Below are 24,924 nucleotides of genomic sequence, written 5' to 3' on the forward strand. Positions count from 1 at the left end.
TTCTGCTCTGGATGAGAGGACAGCCTTAGCCTTTGCTTACAGTTAGTTGTTTGGGTTTTTTTCCTTTAAAGGTGCTCTTAATGGTCATATCACGTGCTTCTCTTTCTATTAAATGTAAAATAATAAATTTTAATATCGTTCCATCCCCCCCTAAATGGAAGCAAGCAGCATCACAGATTTGAATGGGTTTTTTTATTGTAGTTTCACATAATTTCTGTTTTCAGTAGACCAGGAGTCTCCTGGAAGCTATTCTTCTGCTTTCACTGATGTGGGACGATGTACTCCAAGGGAGAGAAGAGGAACTACAGACAAAGAGGTAGTGAAACAACAATAAATAACACAGCAATATCCATATGGAAAATGGGTAACATATTCGAGACAAGATTTGTGTTGGTTTGAAGACATTACAATAATGCAGACCAAAGGAACAGTATCTTCCTTTTTCATTAAGGAGATTGGTGCTTTAAGAAATTAAAATAATATCAAGCTTTGTAAGATAGGCTGTATTCTTTTGTTAATTATTAATTAAGTATGGGCATTAATTCACTAGTTATTGATCAGCTTTGTCAAAGCTGATTAGAGTGTATGTTTGGAACAGAGAAAAATTAACAGATGTGACTGGGGAAGGCCCTTTAGAAACCAAAAGTATTACACAAAGAGTAATAAAACCTTGGGAGTTTCAAAACGGATACAAAACATCTATATTTCACTGTTATTTTTGTTTGGAAAGCAAACCACTGCTGTTTATGGATTAGACAAAATCAGTTGTCCTAAGAGCAGTCTCTAACATCTGTAGTAGTTGGTGATTGTAATTAGATATTGATTGCTTGTAGTAATGCTTTGGAAGAGAAAATGGAAGCAGTATATATTGAAAAATGAAGTATATTATTCTGTATCTTAAGAACTATAAATGCTCCCCAAACAATGTAAAATATTACCATATTTAAATTGCTAATATATAAAATTTTACTCTGGGCTATATATCTTGATAAATGGTGATATGATTAAAACTGAATTCAGATCCATGTTTACATTGCTGCAATTTGATTAAAAGTCTGCTTTTTTAAAAAAAGACTTCTCATTACAAAATACAGGCTAAAAATGTTCTAGGAGCCATATTGTGTGTTTCTTTTAAAGAATCCTGTGACATGGAAATACATAAATTTGAAATTTGAAAATACGTAAAATACATAAATTACAAACCATTTTTAAGATCACTTTAAAAGGTGTAAAAATATGAAAGAGGAAAGGCATCTCTATTTCCAGTATGTTTTGTACATTTCAAAGTATTTTGTATTTAAACACCTCCACTGTTCTTTTAATATCCCCTTTTTCTGTTACTTGCTTTAGCAGTTACAATACCAGCTGTACCAAAATCAGGAAAGACTGAATAGGGCTTAGCTACAGTTGATATGAATCACATGTTGATATGAATATCCCCTTCTGCCTAAAAGACTGTTTTTAATAACAACAAGGAACTGAAAAATGCTTTTAAATTTAGGCTATCTTATTTGAAGGAGATCTGTAATGGAAAACTGTATTAGTATTGCAAAATTCAAGTTGACAGGATCCCTATAATAACTTCAGGGACTTTTTATTATAATGAAGACAATTCTGTAGGTAGGCTAGATTTGCTAGTCTTAAAATGACAAGAAGGGAGAGAAACAAGTCAAGAACACCTGGTCTGGAATAAAGGTAAAATGCAATATTTACAAGTGTCCCTTTTTATTCCTGCCATAAAAAGATGTGCACCTTTACATCATGACAAATAGTATCTCTCAGAAATAGCATAATCAGCTCATTCTAGTCACTAGTACATCCTAGAGAGGCATTTTTTAGAATGGGGTGATCTTGTCTGTGCAACTACTTGCTAAGAAAGACTAAATCACTTTAACAAATGCCCTCATGTCATTCTGCTTATCACTTCCCCTGCAGTATCTGGTGCTGGATAGTTGTCAGACACAGACCGTCCGTGAGTGAGGCTGTTGGGTCAGATCACAGTTTGTATTTTCATTACAGCTTTGAAAACAGTGAAAGTGTGTCAGCCATACAGGTGAGGAGAGTTAGGGCTGCTTTACAGGGTGGTTTTTTTGAAACAATATTGAGCTTACATGTACTTGGTGACAGAACTTGATAAATGCATGAAAGGAATGTTATAATGTGATGGCCTGTGATAGCAAGAGAGTTGCACAGATGACTCAGATCACCTCCAGTCCTATGATTTCTTAAAACTATGCAATCATAGAAATTAAAAATATTCCAACCATTTTCAGCTGTCAGAGTGCATATATATATATATATATATATATATATAAGTATTGCATCATTTGCAATTGAAATTCGCCTACAGATTTTAATATTAAAGGCACCTAAAATACTACAGAATATTAGGTATGTGTATTTATGTTGTACCTAGAGATCTAGTTGCCTACAAGTCACATTGACATAGTTAATTTTTTATTTTCTTTGGTACTTCTCTTAAACATCAAGTTGCAAAGTAGTCTGCACTAAAATTTAGCTGTTTCTGGTTTTAGAACATTAAGTCCCAAACATCTAACCACCTTAAAAAAAGAAAGCTATTTATTTAATTGTCTATTCCTTCAAGAACCACTGTAAAGCTCATCCATTTCTTTTTGGATCTTGGTCACCTTTTAAAAACTGAAACACATTTATCATATAGGTAATACTACCTCAATGTATTAATCACTTTGCCTGTTTTTCAGAAACTGCCAGCTAGAGCTGTATATGACTTTAAAGCTCAAACATCTAAGTAAGTACTAGACTTTTGTTCATTTAAGAATCCATAAGCAAACTCTTTGTACCACTTATGTGGTGTTTGAGCCAGTTTCAAAAGTGAACGCAAGAGGAGGACCCTGCTTGCTGTCACAGTAGTCCATGCATTAGCAAACTGTGTGAGAGGTTACTTTATAATAAAATTAAATTATAGTGTTCTCCATTGTATTTGTTTCAACACCTGAATAGCTGTGCATCTTCAGCTTTCTAGAGCACACTGGATGCTCATTGTTTGTTGTGCATTACATTTAGGTGACAGAGGGTGAATTGCTTAAAATACTGTCATAGATAATGAGTTTATCAAAAGTCTGTATAATACTTCAGCCTCTTCCTGTCTGTCTTCACATACACAGGCTTTCTGCAGGATGTGGAATGCCACATACCAACACAAAAACCAGTGGTCCATAACAAAAGATTGGGAACCACTGATTTAGGATATGAGAGAGTCAAAGTAGAATGTCTACAATTCATTTCTGCTGTTATTCCAATGATCCAAGACATTTAAACAATATTCAGATATAACCAAACATTTACACTAGAATTACATTAGCTGTGTCAGGACAAAACTCACAAATGAAATCTGAAAGATCAGCATATTAGCTCTTGAAAGACGAAATGGATGACACAGCAAAGATCTTCCAAACCAGGATCTGAAAAAATTCTTAATGATTTTTAAAAGGAATGATTTTTTGGTATCCAACATTTAACATATCACAGTCTTTGAGTATCAAGAAATGGTGAGAACATAATCCTGTGTTCTTCATGCTTCTGAATGGCTGAAATGAAAAAAAAAAAATGCATAGAGCAGAAGCACACCAAGCTGTTACGCTGCAGAAAGGTAGTGGCAGGCCATAAAGATGTGGAATACACTCTGTAGTTTCCCTACTGAATTCATAAAGAACACACCAAGTACCCCTCTGATGCCTGTCATAAAAGCAGTACTGAAACAGGTGATCCAAAAGACATCATACTTGCATGCAGAGGTCATACTAAGTTCTCTGGTGGTAACTAGCAATACTTCCTTGGAATCACAATGTAAACCAGGCCTTTGTAACCTATAGATACTGCATGGGGTTCATAAATGTGTCTCATTTGATTTTCTATGGTATGATCAACTGGTAAATGTACCACAGCTGGGATGCTTTTTCTTGAAATGTTTAGTTGTTACATTTTGTTTCAGTTCCAAACTGTAAAGATCTCAGGAACCATGCAGAGAGAAAAGTTAAATGTAAAGCTATAAACATCTGATATAAATAAATTTGTTACAGAGAGCTGTCCTTTAAGAAAGGAGATACTGTCTATATCCTCAGGAAAATTGATCAAAACTGGTATGAGGGTGAGCACCATGGAAGAGTTGGAATATTCCCAATTTCTTATGTTGAGGTTTGTTCTTTGTTTTAATTCCTTTAATTAATTTGGGTAATAAATTCAAAAACCACATGAGAATGATGAAAATCTGCTTTTTCTTTTTCCTTAGAAACTTTCTCCCCCAGAAAAAGCACAGCCTGCCAGGCCACCTCCCCCTGCACAGATTGGAGAGATTGGAGAAGCTGTTGCCAAATATAATTTCAGTGCGGACACAAATGTGGAGTTATCACTTAGAAAGGTACAGTTGAGAACTGTCTTCCATCAAAATACCATTATAATGGCTCCTGCTACACAGAATCAATATATAGCTAAATACACTGCACTCAAGATTTGCAGTGCACAAAGCAATGCCATGGTAGGAAACTCTAACAAAATAGCCTGTTGGCTTGTAGTTTGTCTCAGCTATCTGAGAATAATGTAAATTTGGACTGTGGTAGAGTTAGCATATGCAATCATCTGCTAACTGCCCAGCTAAATTTTGAACTTTCACTTCAATTATCTATTCCTTTTTAAAATTATTATTCCTGGCTGTCACAATTATTACAGTAATGATTTTAATGCAGAATAAATAGAAAATTATAAAAAATAAAAGATACCCAAAAAAAAGCCTCAGAGATATTTTTGTGAATATACATATTTAATTTATTAACAGTTCTCTGTTTATAATATTCTATTATTTTTCCTGCGCATATTCTGGTGGCTATACTGCATTGCACATGAACAAAATAGCTGTTTAATTTCTGAAGTTTGTTAGACACTTGAATATTAATACTTTAGAGAAACTTTATTATTGCAGATATTAAATGCTTAGTTGTAAGTAGTGTGTACTTCTCATCCACTGGGTTCGGCCCCTTACTTTTTTTTTTTTCTTTAAGCATTAGAGTTCATAGAAGCTTTTCAGTGGTTTGTTTTTATTTTGATCAAAAAAGTAAGGATAGAGATGTTTTGTTGCTGACCTAAAGCCTAATCCAGCATTACTGAAAATAATGGGTGTTTTTTACTTATTTGAAATTTGTAAAAGTTGGGGAGGTCTAAAAACCCCCAGGAACAGGAACTTAGATAAATTAGAAGTTGGGGGTAATTTGATTATTTCTTTCTTTCTAAAATTAGCTTTTGTGTTTATTGTGGTGATCATAATCTTGACAGCCCAATTTTGGTTTGTTTGAAAAGTTGATTTGTGCTGGTCTCCCTTTGTTCCATCTCACTAAAGACAATTGTAATGAACTCCAGACGTCAACTACAGAAACAAAATTAAAGAAACCCAAAAGAATGCAAAACTAATAGGCAAGGATTTGTTTCAGAAAGATATAGTGAAAAGGACATCATGTAAATCAAATGTAGCTCATGAAGTAAAAGGTTTGAGTATAAAGTTGACGTTTTCTGTTTCAATTTCTACAGTCTCTAAGAACAGTGAGGCCCTGCCCATTTTACATAGGAAGAGCTCTTCTTCCTCTCATATTTTCAAAAGATTCACCCTTTTTAGTTTTCTACCTTCACTTATTCCAATTTTACTGATAATAAAGCACTTGAATGGATTTCATTGTTTAACTTTTACACTCTTAAGAAAAAATGGGCATAGCAGTCACTGTTGCATATTAGAGTTGGGGCATTAACTAGTAGTTTGGCCAACAATTAAAACAGGTTATGTTCTAAAGAAAAGTGTTAATGTTAATCTCCCAAGCAAGAGGAGAGGACTACATCAGATTCCCCTCAAATAAAAGAACAGCATATTCGATCCATGCCTAACCCCTCATTTCACTGGGATGGTAGTTTTATATATGGCTATTATCAGTGGGAGGAAAATGGGAAAATGGAGATGAGGCTCAAGACTGATAGGAAACAGCACTGTAGGGAAGATACTATTATGTGTTAAAATAATACCTGTTATGTACAAAATTAACTTTCAATGTATGTGCTGATAACTCATTTTCATAATGCATTTCAGGGAGACAGAGTAATTCTTCTTAAGCGAGTTGATCAAAACTGGTATGAAGGTAAAATACCAGGAACCAACAAACAAGGCATCTTCCCTGTTTCCTATGTAGAAGTCATAAAAAAGAATCCATCAAAAAGTGTTGATGACTATCCTGACCCTCCGATACCCCAAAGCTATTCTAGTGACAGAATACATCAATTAAGTTCTACTAAGGTAAGGATTTTCTGATGTTAGTGCCACCCCTAGAGGGGGTTTAGAAGGACTTGTAATTTTTTTGTTAACATTATACATAACTTAGGCATTAAGTACACTACATTTTCCTTCTTGCACAGGTAGAATTGCATTACTATGTTGTTAATAAATTATTTTTAATAGAGAGGTGTCTCTTATATTCTGCCAGGATTTATGCTCTTTTCTTCATTGACTATTACATTACTTTGAGTAGAGACAGGCCAAATTTGGTCAGAAAAGTCAAGCCAACGGAGAAAAATTTATTTGGGAATCTTATTAAGAATTTGAGCCTTAAGGGTATGTCTAGCAGATTTCTAATAGTACAATGTGAAGACATTTCCATAACACAGCTGTCCTAAAAGCCTGTGGTTCCAAAAGCTTGCAGGACACAGCTTGTCAAGACTAGTTTGGTACCTTTTGAAGCACAGGAGAACAGCCAGTGATTCTGTACCAAAACCTTCCTTCTTTTGCATGCACAGTCTAGGAGTTACATTCTTTGGAGTGGTACAAACTGACAGTATTGTTTCATTTAAGAATTACATGATTGTCATCACATAGTCAGTGAACTTGGGTTCAGATCTTTACGGTTGTATATTTTTCACACCAAATATGTGTCATAGCTTCCAAATTGTTTTCCTTCCTAGATAACCAGTACAAATCATACTACAGGATGCTGCAGAAAGATTCTTATATTCTGGTTTATCCTTCACTTGTGAGGCTTTGCACTCACCTGTGCAGGGAACATAACATTTCTGGTAGTGATAAAAACTAAGAAAGTTTCTGCATACAAACTGCATTTAGAATTAACATGTTATCAATTATTTTTAACACTCAAGGTGGAAACTTCTAGATCATCCCCTTTACCGTTTATCTCTTCAGCATTGGCAGTGGGTTTTGTGTGTAATTATAAACTTCTCTGTCCTGCTATTAATCCAAGTTTCATTTGGTTTTTGTCCCTTTTCTGCTTATATCTACTTCCATACTTGGTGATCATCAATATGCGTCGACTCAAATAAGTTCCACATTTACTTACTACTTTGGGGCTGTAAAAAGCTACCAAAAGATGTCATTTATAGGCAACATACCCTCTGAAAATACTTCTTATTACTAAGCACTAGTTGATTTGGGACAGTTGCTAGAACAGGTCTTGTCTGGTTTTCCAGAATGTGTCAAAACAGAGAACTAGATCCTATCTCTTCTATTCCCACAAAACTGTTCAAGTAACATCAAATTCTGAAGCTGCCAACAGAGGTATTCATAAGCTAGGGCCCCTTATTGTTACAGGAATCCAGAGGGTCCTGAAGGCAAGTCAAGACTGTGAGGCAGTTTAAGTGCTCCATATTCCAGAGATGCCTCTCCCTGTTTTCTATGGAGCAGGCTTTTCTCTAAGGTATCCTGCTAAAGCTCCATAGCCCATGCTGAGCACAGGTGATGCTTCAGAGCATTTACATCCATATTACAAAACCATCCTTCCACTATTATTAAGTTAGTTATTGCTAAAGTAATCATGAGTGAAGGAAATTTGCCTTCTTTTTAACATAGGATACTTATGCAATAATCAGGTTAAAAAAAAAAACCAAAACCACCTTCCACTGAGACTCTTAGACATCTTTCATGATTCAGCTGTATTCAGAAATGGCAATACCATGAAGAAGACATGTTGTTCCTGGCTACCTAGAAGAATTTATTCAGTCCTGAAGATGTTCTAGAGTTTACCACACTTTCTGATACCACTTTCCTGACTCCTTTGGAGTTTTTTACCACATATCGCTCCTTGTTCCTAGAACCATTGCACTAAACTTCTCTGGCCTAATGACAATAAAATAAATAAGCAATACAAGTTATGAGCAAGTTTTGTTGTCTCTAATTTGGCTAATCCATCTACATCTTTAGATCTAGTGCAGCTTATAGCCATGGGAAAGTAAAAATGGTGAAGTCTTCCCAGCAGTATTACTGACCTTAAAACCACAGGTTAGGGGCTCTTACTTAAGAGGAATGATGAGAGAAAGAGACTGAGTATTTCTGTAACAGCCTAGTTCTGCTTTGGCAGACTGCATTGTGTCAGTCTATACAGTTGACTCTGGTACAGAAGACCCTGTAACAAAGGTTTGTCTAACTATAATATAAAGCTGTTTGCCTCAAGAAAACTCAAACAGAAGGTAAGTAAACTAACCTCCCTGTTCTGCAGCATTAATGTAGACTTTTGAAATGATTTTTCTCTACTACATTAATAATTAAAATCTCTAGTAATCCAGATAACTTAGAGGTGTACATCTAATTATTTTGGATAGTTGTAACGATGAGATCAAAATATTTTTTGCTCAGTTTTAATTTTGAGGATTAACAGTAACAAAAATGCATTTTCAGTATTTACTGAAGCAATGGATATCTACTGATGCTGTGTACGTTTGACTCACCAGTCTCTCATTCTTAGAAAAGGACGTTTGTTTTACCAGAAGGATACTTCAATCAATATTGTGTAACGGTACTCAAAGCATAATGTTGTGTACTGTGCTGTCACTATTTTAAAAGCATTGTTGACTGCCTATGTCCAGTTTGTACTGAATGTACCTTTCACAAATGCTGACATCATTTTGAACTAATAGGGTAAATCTTCAAAAACAAATTCATTCTGTAGCTGCTCATGCCTTAATAAAAGTATGCAATGTATTAAAGATGTTTCTTAAACATTTACTCAGAAGTACTAAGAAAAAATAGAAGTATTAACATTTTAATAATTAGAAATTACCTCAGTTGTTATACTTGGAAAGAAGTATTTAATGATGCCTGAAGTGTACTTCTGAAACTCCTATTTACAAAATAAGGCTAATGGTTTGGGAAAATTTCATTAATATTAATTGTATGATTTAATAACCTGTGACAGGCTCACTAATAGAGCCTGTAACATAACTTTAGCAGATCGAATGCAGTTGCCTTCATGAATCTAATGATTCAGATCTGTCTTCATGTTTGACATTTATCCTCTAAGCCAGAACCTGATAGTTTCATGTTTCAAATGCCTTTCCTGCTGTTCTGATTCATGTAGTAGTGATTTCAGACACCCATGGTCACTGAAATTCTACCCTGTAATCCAGATGATGGCAAAGACATTTTTCTTTTCTAGTTTACTCATGTCCTAATTCTCTGTCATGCTTATCTATTTCAACCCCATGTTTTTCTTGTTTTTGAAGTTGCCTTCCCAAGCACTGACCCCACTTTCCAGACAACTTTCTTCATCTTGGTCACACATTGATCAAAAGATTCTCCAGGCTGACTCTAGTGATTTGGTCTCAAGGACTGTTGGGTTTTCACCTTCACCAGTTCCAGACAGTTTTCTTTGTGACTTAGAAGAACTCAATTCCTTGGCATTAGCAACTTCCCAAACTGTAGCAATCTCCCCAGGTAATAGCATTGACCATGTTAAGGATGGTCACTTTATGCCAAATACAGAGGTGTTTCTCAGCTCTCCTACAGCTCTTCCTCTGTCCTTTCTTGTGTCTCCCTCTGTCTCATCTTCAGCCAGCTTATCTCATGACATAGCATATAAGCATGCCAGCAACAATACCAAGTCAGGAAAAGATAAAGACTTAGAAGGCATAATTGACCCTTTAGTTATTGAAGTACCTAGAGATTTGTTAGATACTACAAGAGAAGGTGAACATGGCACTATCCATAACATCCCTTCGCCACATGAAGAAGGTTCCTTGTCCAGTGTGCTAGCTGGAAGTGCTGAAAAGGAAGAGGAAATCTGCACTGCAGACCTATCACTTAATAGAGAGGATCAGTCAGAACCTCAAGAATCAGATTGCTCTGGAGAAGCACAAGACACAACAGAAGAACTGACTAGACTGTATATAGAGGAGGATCTGATACATGACAATTTAGAATTCCCAATAGCAAGTGGAGAAGATTCCTTGGATTGTTATGAAGGATATACTTCACCAGATATTGATAAGGTATTTTAATTTCTGACAACCCTGACTTCTTGTGTTTAGATAACTTACTATAATTATTCTCTGCCTTGTATTCATGTTTGTATTGTGCAAAGGCACACTTCTATGTAATTGCATTTGATAAAATTGAGCTCTGAGCAAGCTGATGGATCTTTAAGGTCCCTTCCCACCCAAACCATTCTGTGATTCTATGACTAAAAGTCATCAGCATTATAGGGCAGCCCCTTTTCAGAAGGAGACATATGCACCATTGTAACTTCTATGATGTATCCTGTCCTTATTGTTTGCCGAGCAGTTTCTGACATAAAAAGCCAGTGAACCATTTCCCTCACTAACCCATTGGATGCTGCCCCTTTTGAGAGAGGCTCCAGCAAGCAAATGCTGTCACCAGGCTCCAGAGGGAGGGACATGTGCCTCCTGCAGGGACTCTGCGGTTTGTGCTCTGCATGTGTCAGCTCACCAGCTGATGCATTTATAGCAGGCTCTGTTACGAGGATCTGACTAACAGTAACAGATCAGATTGTGTTTGGCACTTAGACAAATGCTTCCTCCTGAAGCCCTCCCCATATCTCTTTGGGACAGTGCATCACTGAACTATCCCAAATGTGTGCTGGCCATTAAATGCCACAATATAACTACACAGTTTGTGTGATTTGCAGGCATAGATCTTTTTTCTGTCTGGAACTTACTTTGACAGACCATTCAGGTAATTGGTTTGGCTGTCAGCATGCAAGTCAGGTGCTTAGGACAATATGTTTTAGGCCAAATGTTAAACTATTTAATTGCATTGTGCAGGCTACTTCAACCCTTAAATGACCTGAAAAACAATGGTGAAAAACTTAAGAATATAGAGTGGAGCCCATGGCTACAAATGGCAACTTGTAATGCTTTCTGAGGCAAGAAATTTCTTCCAGAAAAGTAGATGACTAATAATAAAATTAGCATGAGATTTGTGATTGTTCGGATTAGTTACATGTCTCCTTACTGAGCATTTGACATCCTTCAGCTAATTTTGTAACACAGTTTTATAGCACAGTTACTACTTCTCATATTTCTTTAACGTTTAAGTGAGCTCTGCTTTCTGCTGGAACATCAGGAGACTGATCTTTTTTTTTACATCTTCCTTCTAATCTTCCATTTCCCTCTGCCAAGGCACCTACTTCCCACTCGGTTCCTACAATATCCCTGTCTACTGCTTCCCTCTCACCTCCTCTCCTCTCTAAACCCTTAGACCAGCAGAAGGAAGACTCACCACAGTTAAAGGTAACTGCACCTCTTGATATGGATTGTTGGAAACCTTCATGCCTATTAAATAACTGCAAGGCTAACACCGAGTTTGATCTTCTCAGATGTACTGCTTTCTCTACTAATATTAAATAACATAAGAAATGAAGGATTGATAGGCCTTTTGCAAATTAAACACAAGGTAAAACTATAACCATTATGACACAATTAAATAGTTTAAGGAAATATCAATAATAGGAAAGCAGAAAGCCTTCAATTCAATTTCAGGCCATACAAGGACAGCAATGTAAATTAGTTGATTGAATGAAACAGAACTGTATTCAAGTATTCTGAAACTAGATAACATTTGGGTTTCTGCTTTCAATTTCAATCCAAAGCCTGGGAGAAAAGTCATAATTTTTACAGGAAAGCACCACTGCAGAGGGTCATGTTCTAAATACCAATTCTATTAGTCAAGGACTGGACAAGGATTATTCCCTCATCAGGACTACAGTTTGTGTCAGCCCTGAAACTCTGTGGCAGCAAAATGAAAACTTGCTCTAGAAAGATTGTTAATTTGCAGTGCTGACTTCCAGAAGATACATCTGCTTATGAAAAGGAGAAAAAGTTGTGTAAGGAGAAACTACCCTGGAAAAATGGTCATTGCATCATTACATCTATGTCATAAATACCCTCCTTCTTTGTTTTCTCTTTTTTTCTCTTTAAGATCTACCCATTTTACAATATGCATTCACAGGAGACACAGACATAGTGGACTTAAAGATATCTTAAGATCAACAGATCTGTTGTTTTTTTTCTGAAGTAAGGAGGAGACATAAGGCTTCTTTCCAGGGCATGAATCTGTCATGAGCATAGATTTGTTCCACCTCAAAGTAGGGGTAAAACAGAGTACTGCACTTACTTCTGCAATATTTAATAATGTAGCAGTCAGTAGAGTGCTTTTGGTGCTTTTGCTTAGCCTGACCAGAAAAATTAAGAACATTCTTCATCTACATTGAAATACTTTTTAAGTGATCTTTATATTATTTTTCCTTATTTGACCAAGGTGTGCTAAACTGAGATGAAAATAAATAGAAGGAATCTATGTTCTTGACACTGTATACTGATACTTCAGTAACTTTTGTGAATTTGAAAATACATACATATGTATATATACTTTTTTTTTTTTTTTCATATGTGGCTTAAAACTAAATGGAATACAAGGAGCTATGGGTAGGAAGTGTCACTTTGTTGGTGGGAGGGATGTGTCCTCCAGAAGAACAAATCTGAAGACACATCCTAAGGAGAAATGCTGACATTTTCTGCCTCCTTGGCTCTCTTGGTATCTTTATTCACCCCTCTCCTAAGAGGGGGCTGATTTTCTGTTTAGTCACAGTCTACTGCCAGTCACAAATACCTAAGAAAATGTTTCCAATACAGCACTCCACTCTCCTCACATTCCCCCACCCTGCCCACGATATTTCCCATTTGCTGCACCCACACCCCTTAAAAACTGAATTCTGACAAACATGAAGCTGATTTAGAGTGATGCTAACAAAATGAGGGTATTTTCATTAAGTACTTTCCACTTGTTTTCTAAATGCAAATCAAAGGGGTGAGTTCTGTTTAACAACAACTTGCCATTGGTATTTCTGAAGTAGCATTTCTGCTCTGTGCTGTTGAACTTTTCTGTGTTATTATCTGAGCTACTTCAGGGAGTACTGTTCCAACTCCATATGCCATATATGATTCATCTTTTAATTGTACCATGTAATGGCATGTGCCAGAGCAGGAAACCCTTGGGGAAAAAAGATACAGTGGTAGTAATCAAAATACTGTATACTAATAGTACCCTTCCTTCTAGCTGTAACAGTGGCTTTTTGTTACCAGGAAAAGCATGTCTGGTTTGCATGTATGAATGAAGCAACAAAGATCCCATGATGCTTCATTCTTAAACTCTCACTTGACAAAGTTTTTGTGGTTCTTCTAGGCTAATTTAAAGAGGGAGCTATTTGTTATGGGTAAACCTCCTCGTAGCCCAGTGATGACTAAGAGGTTCTGCAGCTCACCTGTCAGAGGTCACAGCTATTCACACAGGGTATGGTACTGGATGCCCAGTGTGCAATACCTGCTTTTCCATGGACAAGGAGCTCAGTGTCTAGTCTTTCAGTATTTTGCTTTTACCCAAGTGTCTCAATACTATCAGTGTGTTGTGTTTCCTTCCTGTTGTGCTTCTGTGCTATGACTGAGTAAAGGCAACAGGTCTGTGTGTGGCTGAACTTTTTATAAAAATCCATTAGTCTACTGTATCTCTGCAGTACTGCATGGTATTTCCAGTGCTACAAGGTGTTTATATTTAGTCTTGTACTTTATAGTTAGTCTAGCTTTATTAAAATTACTCCTCTTTTTCAAAGAAGTTTTAGTTTATTAAAATTACAGCTCTAAGAGTCAAAAATCTATTCTCCATTGAAGGCTTTTGCATGTATACAGACTGAATTTTTGTTTGTGAATCCATGTCCTTCTATTCAAAATGCTTTGCTCCTGCTATATTTTTTCACTCAGTACTGCCCTCTTTACCCAAGCATTCCAGGTTTTAATATTCTTTAACCTTTCACTTCTTATCTGTAACGTAACTGTAACAAAAATCTAATATTTTCACCTAGCCAAAAAGTCAGGTTGTTTAGAGTTTGCATGGATTTTGCTCAAGAAAGTAATCTACATTATGAAAAAGGGGAAAGAAATAAAAAACACTCAGCTTAAAAAGTCAAGCAAACACAAAAACCCCACCCTCAACCTAAACTATATGAGAATGAGAATTTACAGCTTATGTTTTACTTTCAGTTAAGGATTTAATTGTCCTTTGCATTGGTTTCTTAACATTTAGGTCTTAAAACTGGTAATGGGATGAATAGTGTTCCATGATGTTGCTGATGATTTTAGGTGATCACCTTTCTGGTGTCCCCCTTTTTAAAAATTTGAATCTTAGTTTAAGATATGCAGATTGTGTGTAAGAACTTCCAAAGTCTTAGCTTTTTGGCAGGCCTCTGTCTTGCTTGCTTCCAGGTATTGAGGGGACAGTGGTTTCTTCATTAATGAAGAAGGACAGTTCAATCCTAGGAAGGCCAGGATTCTTGTAAAAAGGGGGCTGTAAAAAGAGGATTAAGCCCTATTTTAATTTTACACATTACTCCAAAGGAATGACAAGTAACCAGTATATTAAGAGGAGTGTATTGGTCAGTGTGTAGTGTATTTAGGACTTTAATGTCAAAACTACAAGAGCACATATCATTCACCTAATTTGCATGCTCAGGACTCTACAGAAGTTTTATATGCAAGTGCAGTATCAATCATGCATGAAAATCAGGCATACAGCCAAGACCATTGACTTGATTGCACACTCCTAATGTTTTTGGGATTAGGTCCTGCAATATTTCCCAGGAAATAGGATAGTCTAGTAAACTGAGGTGCAGTTAAAAACCAGAAATCTTTCTAACAGTCCTCTGTCTAGCCAATATGGGAATGGGAGCTTAGGGAAAAAAAGCAGGGAGAAAGCTCCTGGATGTCAGCTGGGGTATTATTGTGGCATGCATCCAAATAGAGAACAAGTGCCAAGGTCCCCCTGCTCAGACATACCACCAATTCCTTCACCCTGCCTCTTCAAGATTGTAATTTTGTCACAAGACTGTTTTCTCTGCAGGAATAACATAGAGTTGAAAATCATAAGTCACCTTGGTTCTTATCTCTTTCTACAGTAGCTAATTATTAATAGAAGCTTTTATGAAGCATTTGCAGAAAAAGAAGCATGCTTTTGTTCAAAGCATTAAATCACTTGTAGCATTGTTTAGGACTTATACTTCCATTGTTTATGGGAGAAGTCCTTAACCTCAGCCAAGTTCTATTGAATCTCTGACTATCTTTGGCATTCAGCTCAGTTACAGACCTGATGAAAGATTAGCAGCAAATCAGGTCAGATTCCAGTCTAAATACAAAGCATTAGGACTGTTCTTCTCTTGCTTCACTAGACAGCCATTGAAGGAAGTTTACTGAGGACTGTTTAATTTGCAATCTTTATTGTTTATTCTTCATATCATGGTAAAATATCCATCTTTCTTGTACACTGGCAGAGGAGACTTAAGCAAGGGAGAGAAGACAGTAAATGGTATAACAATTTTTATTTTTTTTACTTTGAAAATCTCTTCCCTACCTAGCATTCAATAATAAGAATTTTTAAAAAAATATGTAATCTATCTGCCTGCATATTTAGGCATCCTTTAAAACTTGTACTCTGTAGACTGGAAGGTACAGACTTTTCACAATATTTTCTGCACATATTCATAGAAACTGCTGAAAAGAAACTTAATTCATTTCATCTGGAGATGCTGAGAGGGAAAAGAGGGGAGAAAAAAACCTAACAAACTACATCCTGTGTTTTTCCATTCAATTTTTGCCATCAGGCTGTGGATTGTTTACTGGTACCTTCTCTCTTGGAAGACTGTATCATCTTCAAGAGTGATAAAAGAGTGACTGAAATAGTCAAACCAAGAGGTGATAAGACGAATTCCATGGCTTAAAGATCGGGTTGCAGTTTACTCAATTCATGAAAGAAAGTGCTATGAGCAGTGTTTGATATCCACACTCCCAAAACAGATATGGTTCCCAGACTTGTGTCTACAGCATGACCAGGGGGCATCCTAAGTCAACAGAGAATACGATCCCTGCTCGTATCAATAGGTTTCCCAAACAGCTGCTCCTGCACTTTCTGGCCCCAGCCAGATTCTAATCAGTATAAGTCAATGACTTTCTAAGCAGGATATGGTTTCTCTATAAGGTTAGTATTTTTCATTTCCATTGCATCCAGATGTATTGAATATTATTGCTCAGTAATACTCCATTTAGAAGGAACATAGTTCCTTCCAGAAAGCTTTGCACTGGAAATACAGACTACTTTTTTCTGTTGAAGTGTTAATTGTTATATTCCCACAATTAAATGTATTCTTTCAAAAACTTTTTCTGTTCTTTGCCTCCCAACAGCCCGCATGGCTTGAGATGAAACAGAATTAGTTAAAGCATAGCATGTTATGCCTGCCAAGTTAGTACTCTGTGTGTGCAATGTAAATTGGTATGTTGTTTGTCTGTGAGTATTCTAGATTCTGACATTGTGTATAGGAGATTTTATTTCTGCTTATCTAAAAATACATTTCACCCAAAGAATGTATGATGTTCATCAGTTGCATCTAATGTTATTTCTGTTTCACAGTGAAGAGGCAGCAGTGTTCTATTCCAGCTTTGTATTAGACTATAAATAGAATGGACTGTTGATGAAGTTCACAGTTTTGTTTAGTTTTTATTACAACCTCCTAAAATCAGATCTTTAAATGTGCCAAGATTCAGTTGTTTCTCGTGTCTCTTAAAAAATTTGTTGTGAGTTGGAAGGGGGGCAGAATGGGCCATGGTTTTACACAAGGTAGAATATGAACTCTTGAGCAGCTATGTGTTACACCCCTATGCAACTATCTGGACCTTAAACTGCAAATCTTTATTACATTTCAAATCATTTCATTTCAGCCACAGCGCCCTGTGCTTTCTCATGAAAATATACACAGTGGGGGGGAACCGTAAGTATAATTCTTGTCTACTAAACCAAAATCTAACATTTAAGCAATAGCCAGCACATCATCAGATAATTTTTTAACTTGCCAAGTACAATTATTAAGAGATTTCACAGATAAATAGATAACTGCATGATGTAGGAAGATATCCAAGAAAGTCCCAAAGGGCAAAGCCTTATTTGTTCAATTTTACATTCAGTGCAGCCAGACATGGCAACTTAGTGATTCTCCATTGTCTGTACTTGCAGAAGAGATTTTGATTTTTTTTTTTTATTCTCTCCATTTTTACATCTCAGCAAAATGACAATTACATATTCAACATTGATTCAACTGATCCACTTTACTGACTTCATACAACTATTCAGAAACGGTTGTGGATGTGAATAGAGAGAGAAAAAGTAACTTAATGTTGATCATGGGAACAGAGGCTCACACTTTTTGGTGTAATTTACAAGTGCAATTCAAATATGAGATACAAGAAAAGCTTTTCTGAAAACTGGAGAAGAAGCTAGAACTCAAGTCTTATTTTGACAAACATTTTAAGTGCTTGGGATATTTCAGTACTGACTGTTAAAATGCAAGTTCAGTGCAAGATTGTCTCAAGATCCTCCCCCTAGTCTTGCACTTGGGTCCTACTTCAGTGCTCACTGAAACCAATAGCCATTCTTCCTTTAGTATGAGAGAGCTTCAGCATATGCACTATTAGATCATTTTTCATAAAATGTACCTAAAATATTTTTAACTTTTCCCTAGTCATTTGAAGAGGAAAACAAGAGGCAAAAAATTCCCAAATAGCTGTACCACAGATATATAATTAGATCTGGATAGTCAATCTCACTAAAACCACAAATTCCTGTTGATATTTCTGAGCATACTGGAGCAACTCATTCAGTTTAGAAAGCAATAATTGTCTAATTCATTTTGTTCAATATAGTATAACTAGTTCACGACTAAAGTTACTGATACCTAAAATTAAAAATAAAAATATATTTAAATTGCCAACTAACCCCTATTTCTCTTGAATGTTTTCTGTCAATATTGTAAATGCTAGTAGAGTATTCATACTTATGAAAGTCTTAGATTAGTAGAGAGAGAACAGAATTACTACAAGGGAGTTTTTTAAAGGATTATCTAGAAATTATTAAAATTCAATTTCTAAAGTACAAAGAGAGCTCATTGGGAAGTTCTTGTTACTGTACTTGAGTAAGTAATTGGCTTGAGTCCTATTCATGACACATTACATCTGCAAATCCTGTCCCCTTGGAGCTGCATTTAATTATTTTTTGAAATATCACCATAGCTCTACTTTTCCTGGAATGATGATAAACGTAACAGAAAATATTATTGTCACTTAGTTTTTTGCACAGATTGTTCTTACTCCTGCTACACAAAATACCAAATTGCTTAAACAACCAGTCTCTTTCAGTTTTGTTAGTGTAATTAAAATATAAAAACAGATTTCTGGGGCTTGGGAAAGTAATTTCCAGTGACAAGAAATTAAGGGGGTTGTTTTGGTTTTTTGGTTTTTTTGTTTTGTTTTTGTTTTTGGGGGGGGGGGGGTTGTTTTTTTTGTTTTGTTTTGTTTGGGGGGGGGAATTTTTTTTTAATATTTTTTTCTTTTCTAATCTCCAAACCAACAATGTGAAAAATAAGCACTAGTCTGTATATAGGATTTTCAAATTGAGCTTTCAGGAGCATGAATTTTTTACTAAAGTAAACATCTCATTTAAGTCATGAAAACTTACCAGGAATGATAAACACATCAATAAGCAAGCTGTCTTATTAGTACTGGGGAAAGTGTAATAAGGGTATTAAGGTTTAAAACTCAGTGAACTGTTTTAAAAGAATGAATAAGAAAGCATGTTTTTCTTCAGTAATCTCAAATCCTTTTCCCAATTTCTGCAGTTTTTACCCTGCTTCTTTTTAGACAGTCATATCTGAGGGATAGTTGCTTAGAAAAAAGATCAATTCTGACTCTGCAGGACTCTGTGCAAAAATCTTCCTGTAGGCTGTCAGCCCAAGGACCTTCAGTTCCCTGTATTGAGAGCTTATTCCTTCAATTCAAAAAACTTTAATTAAAAGGTGGCAAGGAATGGAATACAATGCATTTAGTAATTGCACACCTCTTGCCTTTTATCCTCCTTGCATCCTGCAATCAGCAGCCCTGGCCAGGTGTAGAAGCACAGCTCAGGGTTTGAATATTGTCTGAGTTTCCATCTCTCCATCCATATGTCCTCTGATTTGATTCAAGGCTCTCCCTCACCTTCAGATAGAGGTGGCTAAAGAGCCCAGGGAGCTCCCCCAGCCACAGTGACAGTGTGTGAGAGCTGCTGTCCTGGGTACCCCTGCTTGTGCTGTTACTGGCTTCTCAGAGCTTAAAGGCAGAACCACAGTGTTAGGTGCTGATCATGAAAGGTTACAGGGCTAGCGCATCTAGACTCTCCTTTAGAAGTCCTCTATTTGCTGACTGAACTATAAAATAATATTAAAATATTAAAAAAAAAATCTGTTTTGAAACACCTGGTTGAGGAGCATCAGGCTTGCCCTTAAACCCAGTCTTCAGTGTCTCATGAGCTGCCTTTCTATTTAAGGTATTATTTGCTATAAGTTCCTTACCCTCAAGTCCACTGGGAAAAAAAAAAAAAAAGAAAACAAAAAAAGTCATTTTCCCCTCTATTTGCAAGTAGTATTTCTTCTTAATGTTTAAACCAGCTCCTTTACTTGAGCAAAAGTGCAAGGAACTCTTACTTCTTTTTAAAATGCATCATTTGTCCTATTTAAGGTTTCAGGCTCTATATAACTATACTCCTAGGAATGAAGATGAATTGGAGCTCAGAGAGGGAGATGTCATTGATGTGATGGAAAAATGTGATGATGGATGGTTTGTGGGTATGTTTTAATTTGGTTGGTTTCTTCTTTTTTTGTCCCCTGACCTGTGCTGCACTCTTCATCTAGTCTTTTAAACAACTTGATTTTTGGCATTTAGTGTAATAAACTTGAACCTGGCTTTATCAGGAGAAATCCCAACCAAAATCCACTGAAATTGGCAGGTGATTTTGCACTTTTGTCTTTTAAAAATGATAGATGCAAATTGACACACACCTCTGGATTATTGTACAGCATTGCTGTCATTTGTGACACAGAATGGACTGTGTATTACTTCTCTCTTTATAAAGGCCAGGTAACTTAAAGCCTTCTCACATGAATACATTTACAGCATTGACCAATTGTGAAACCCAAATATTACTGAACAATTGACAATTTCATAACATTCAATTTTAGGCAATAGATATGGTGGCTTAACCATTTCATAAACCCTCATGCACACAGCAGCTAATTTAATCATCTGACAAATCCTTAATATTTTAAAAATTCACATTATTTAAATACTTTATGTTGTTGAAGTTATTTCTATGTACCAAGACTTTTAGCACAGCTTTTAATCAGGCCTAACAATTTAATCAAATATGCGTCTTCATTTGTATTTTGCTTCCTGCAGTTACACTTTCATAAACTTCACAAATAAAATTATGTAGTATTAGGAACTGTAGATCATTCTGTTTGTGCAATACTAAACATAAAAATTTTAAGGCCATGCTTACATAGCGATTTTCTGTTGTTATTCCCATCTTTCATCTATTGCTTCTAATTTCAGGAACCTCAAGAAGAACCAAACTCTTTGGTACTTTCCCTGGAAACTATGTCAAGAGGCTGTGAAATTGGGTTTTTTTTTCTACTTATTTATGCTGCATCTCTGCAACACATCTGCATAAAGCTGCTAGAAAACATGCTACGCTGGCCTTCTGTTTTCTTGCTTGCAGTCTCCAGTAGAGGCCATCTAGTTCATCCTCATCCCATCCCACCCGCCAAACCGTTCCAGCAGTATTACAGCAACGACCACAATGTGAATAACTAAGCTTTTCTGAGACAAGAGGAATCATTGCAACATTTCAATACTCCCTGCTTTAAAGTCTTTTCATGGGAAACACGATAGGAAAAGCCTGATGACAGGTACACAGAGGAGTTGCCATAGGGGGCTGGGGGGAAGAGGGAAAAATGATTCTTGGTTTGAATATTTGTGGTACTACCATGAAGTCTGGTGGGATTTTTTCAGCATGCATGTAATACAGAGGAAAGTTGCTGTTTACTATTTTTTTAAAAATTGATTTTACACATTCTTACTAGCTTGGCAGCATTTGTTGCTTCCACATTTGCTGTGTCACGGGTTTGCCTATTGTACTGGTTTACAATGTATGACAAACTATAATATAGATTTTTTGCCTGCACTTGTATGCTGTAACAAATGCACAGTGATTGTAAAATCTCAAGCAAGCAAAATGAAAAATGGAAGAACTGCAAGTGTTCTGAATGGGTGCAATGGTATTGGCTAAAACTCTTTTCTTTTTTTCCCTAATGAAAAACTATAGTGAACCTGTAGTGTTTTCTGTTAAAAGGTAAGAAGTGCAAAAAGCACAAAGACATGGGAAAGAGGATTTAAGGAAGAGCAAGACAATGCTGTAAGCATAGACAATAATAACCTGCTGTTGATGTCTGATATTAAATGGTTGTAATCAAAATGTAATAGTAAGCAACACAAAGTGTAAGAGGTTAGTGTTTTTACTTATCAGGAAATTAAAGAAGCAGGAAGGTAAACATTGTTAGTGCAAAAGGTTGTTGGGTTTTGGTTTTTTTCTTCCCTAACATAGCCACCTTAAAAATATTCACAAGCATCATGTACTGATTTATTTCACTATATATGTGTATGTATGTTAATGAAACCAAATTTACACATTCTTTTTAGGAATTTAGACAGAAAAAAAGTCACAAGTATTAAAAAATGATATATTTTAGAGGTGTTGGGTTTTGGTTTTTTGTCTGAATGAACAAGTGTTTGAAAACATACATTTTCCATAAGCAAAGTTAAACATAAATAGCAAATGAAATTAAGGCACAGGATGATAATGACTATGGCTTTATAAAAACAAAACTTCAGATTTGGTTCCTTTGGCACCTTATAGATGGCAAAAGCTTCTGCTGCATTTTTCATGGGTAAAGGATCAAAATTATCAAAATGTATTTAGTCTCTGTAGCATTTTGTACATAATTTTGCTTTTTTGTACAGAGCCATTTGGTTGTTGATTTTTAAAAAATTAAGTTTCTTATTTGCCCTCTTCACATACAGAACATTTCGATACGTTTTTCTTTTCTTTCTCTGTTTACCATATGCACATCTGGATAGTGCAATTCTGTAAGATAGCATTTTATGCAAAATTTTATTAATTAAAATATGGTTTACCAGCCAAATCTAAATGTACATATGTCTTTATTACTGAGAAAGGACATTAAGGCAAAGGTAAAGAAACATCTTTGTGCAGCATACCTTTATTATTGCAGATTTCATGGCAAAAGCTTTATATTCAAAGGCTTTCAATTTTAAACTAGATCTGCATGCAGCTTTGCTGTGAGATTAATACTATCTTTGATGCCATTTATGATTGAGGACTTAAATATCTGTTGCCTGTGATATTTAAAAAGTACTGTTTCTACTCTGTATCTGATTTTAGATAAATGCAGGTTTTTCATACCTGGCTTTCAGGTAACTGACTTTGAATTCCTACAAGCAAAAGGTCTCTGTGGTTTTTTTTCTTGAATAGACTTCTAATAAATTTTGCTTGGAGTACAAAACTGCTGCCCCCCATCATTTTTCCAAATACAAGTAATTTACCACTTAAGTATTGCAAAGTACTTAACTCTTCAAGCTTATATGCAAATAGTTACACCTTGTACTTTACACACACACACAGACACACACACACCCCTATCAAACCTACACCAGATGCATATGGGCCACTAGCACTGCCCACACAGCTCTCACTTGCTGCACTTCTGTGTCATCCCTAAAACATCTGAATGCAAAAGCAACATTATGGACTTTCTACATAGAGTGTGCCAATTTAAGCTGATTTTTCTCTTGCCAGAACCACCCTCCCACAGAAACACAAAGGTAAAACACACAATGGATATTGTATAATAATGTATAATTGTATAATAATGTATAATGGATTTATACATGCCAAAAAGTTCCTACATTATAATCCTTCAGCAAAAGGAGAACCCTTAACAAAACAAGGACTTCCACATTAAATGGCAGCTCAGGAATGAGAATTAAGGAAGGCACTGGTTTTGGGGGAACATTTTACACTTGGGACATGTCTGCCTGGCAAGGAACAATTGTCAAAAAAAAAACAACTTGCAACCAGAAGCAAAGCAGGTTCTAGGTTTTGGGAGGGGGTTGTGTTTGGTTTTTTGTTCAGTTTTTTTTTTCACTGTCTGGTAGTACAGGTACTGCTGGCACCTCAGAGTAGCTCTTTGGTCCTTCTTCACCATGCCACACTGGCCACTCCTGCCAGGCTGCTTCTTCCCAAATGCTGTGAATTATGTACTTCTACCACTAAAGAACCCACTACAACAGCAACCTGCATTTGGAGAGGAATCATCTGTTTCCTCAAGTCTGATTTATGCTGTTCTGCCCTCAGAATTGCTGGGCTGGAAAATGCAAAGCCACCAACATCTCTAAATAAATAATAAATATGTAGCTGAACATGATATCTGCCTACAGGGAGGTTAAGCCCAGGGACTGCTGTTAAAACACCAGTAGAAACTCCTTTGTCAGTACAAGCACTGTCAGTGCTGGGAATGCTTTCAGCTTGGACAAGGACTAATTTAGTCAGCATGACTGAAGTGACCCTTCCCTTCCTCTGCTAATTTAGCTTAAACCAACCACATGCATCTCTTCTCACAACCCAATAACCAAATGCTGCCATAAGCAGTCAGACATTGTGTGGTTTGCCCTTTCTGTTTGCTGGGTGACCCAGCATGGGATTCAGGACATCACTGAAGTCCTGCTTTATGCCAGATACCTGTGAGAACTGTCAGAAATGGGTACTGTGCTTTAATAGTCTTCTACAAAAACGAGCCTAATAACACCAGTTGGTTAGTATACTCTCACTAATATAAAGAAATGCTGGATAGTTAAGGGCCTGAGTGCTCAAGGGATGGAATAGAATCATCTGCTAATTGCAAAGTGAATGAAAAAGGGGGAAATATTTGCCATTGTAATGAGAATAGCAAGTTATTGACACTTCAGGAGAAGACTCTAGTCTTAATGTTTCAGTCAAAAAGTAGAGAAATATTTAAGTACATCCTGATAAACCAAATATTCTCAACTCTGCTAACTCTGCTGAAATCCCAACTACAATATTTGGGGAACAAACTAAAAGAATTTTAAGTTTTCTTGGATAGACCCCTATAAAACCATGAAGGACATCCCACACAAGTAGGTTGTGCTTTGTCCTAAAAGCCAGAGCAAGAGAGATCTGGGGAATCTAGGAAAAGATGAGAACAGGTCAATTAAAAGCCTCAAATATTTACTGATTTTTCTGGAAATTTATGTATCAAACCAAATTCCTTTTCTCTTATCAGCATATGTAGTATGCCTCTTGATTTCTATTAGGATTTGCTTTTAGTGCTATGAGTTGGCAGCTGGATTTGCAGACTAAGAAAAGTCAGTGCCCATGCAATAAAATCAAGTCTGTTGCAGAGTTCTACTACATTGCAGAGAAACAGATAACCACACATCCCTAAAAACCAGGTGATCTCAGTCTCTACCCTGTAGTCAGTATATTTGCTGTCTAGGCAAAGGCTTCCTAAAACAAGAAAGCCCATAACATACCAACAAGCCAGGGAGACTAATGCATGAGCAGTTCAGGGTAGTCATCTATATCCCAGAAGCACCCAGGGTCACCCCAGC

General features: G+C 36.2%; 1 protein-coding gene across 35 annotated transcripts in view; it reads left to right on the forward strand.

Moving 5' to 3' along the window:
- The window catches only part of SORBS2 (sorbin and SH3 domain containing 2), a 163,210-nt gene extending 140,792 nt beyond the window's left edge, over positions 1-22,418 (forward strand). For 24 of the 35 annotated variants that reach the window (XM_079305599.1, XM_079305588.1, XM_079305596.1 and 21 more), the window contains 11 exons: positions 225-316; positions 2,724-2,770; positions 4,062-4,176; positions 4,271-4,399; positions 6,107-6,310; positions 9,520-10,284; positions 11,434-11,544; positions 13,496-13,603; positions 17,071-17,120; positions 19,897-20,003; positions 20,770-22,418. In XM_079305599.1, coding sequence (XP_079161725.1) covers positions 225-316; positions 2,724-2,770; positions 4,062-4,176; positions 4,271-4,399; positions 6,107-6,310; positions 9,520-10,284; positions 11,434-11,544; positions 13,496-13,603; positions 17,071-17,120; positions 19,897-20,003; positions 20,770-20,831 — 1,790 coding nt within the window. In that variant the 3' untranslated portion in view covers positions 20,832-22,418. The remainder of the gene's footprint in view (positions 1-224; positions 317-2,723; positions 2,771-4,061; positions 4,177-4,270; positions 4,400-6,106; positions 6,311-9,519; positions 10,285-11,433; positions 11,545-13,495; positions 13,604-17,070; positions 17,121-19,896; positions 20,004-20,769) is intronic. The other 11 variants (XM_079305606.1, XM_079305609.1, XM_079305611.1 and 8 more) reach the window with 4 other exon arrangements.
- Positions 22,419-24,924: the final 2,506 nt, after the last annotated feature.

This window comes from Erithacus rubecula (assembly GCF_903797595.1).
Source record: "Erithacus rubecula genome assembly, chromosome: 5".
Taxonomy (NCBI): domain Eukaryota; kingdom Metazoa; phylum Chordata; class Aves; order Passeriformes; family Muscicapidae; genus Erithacus; species Erithacus rubecula.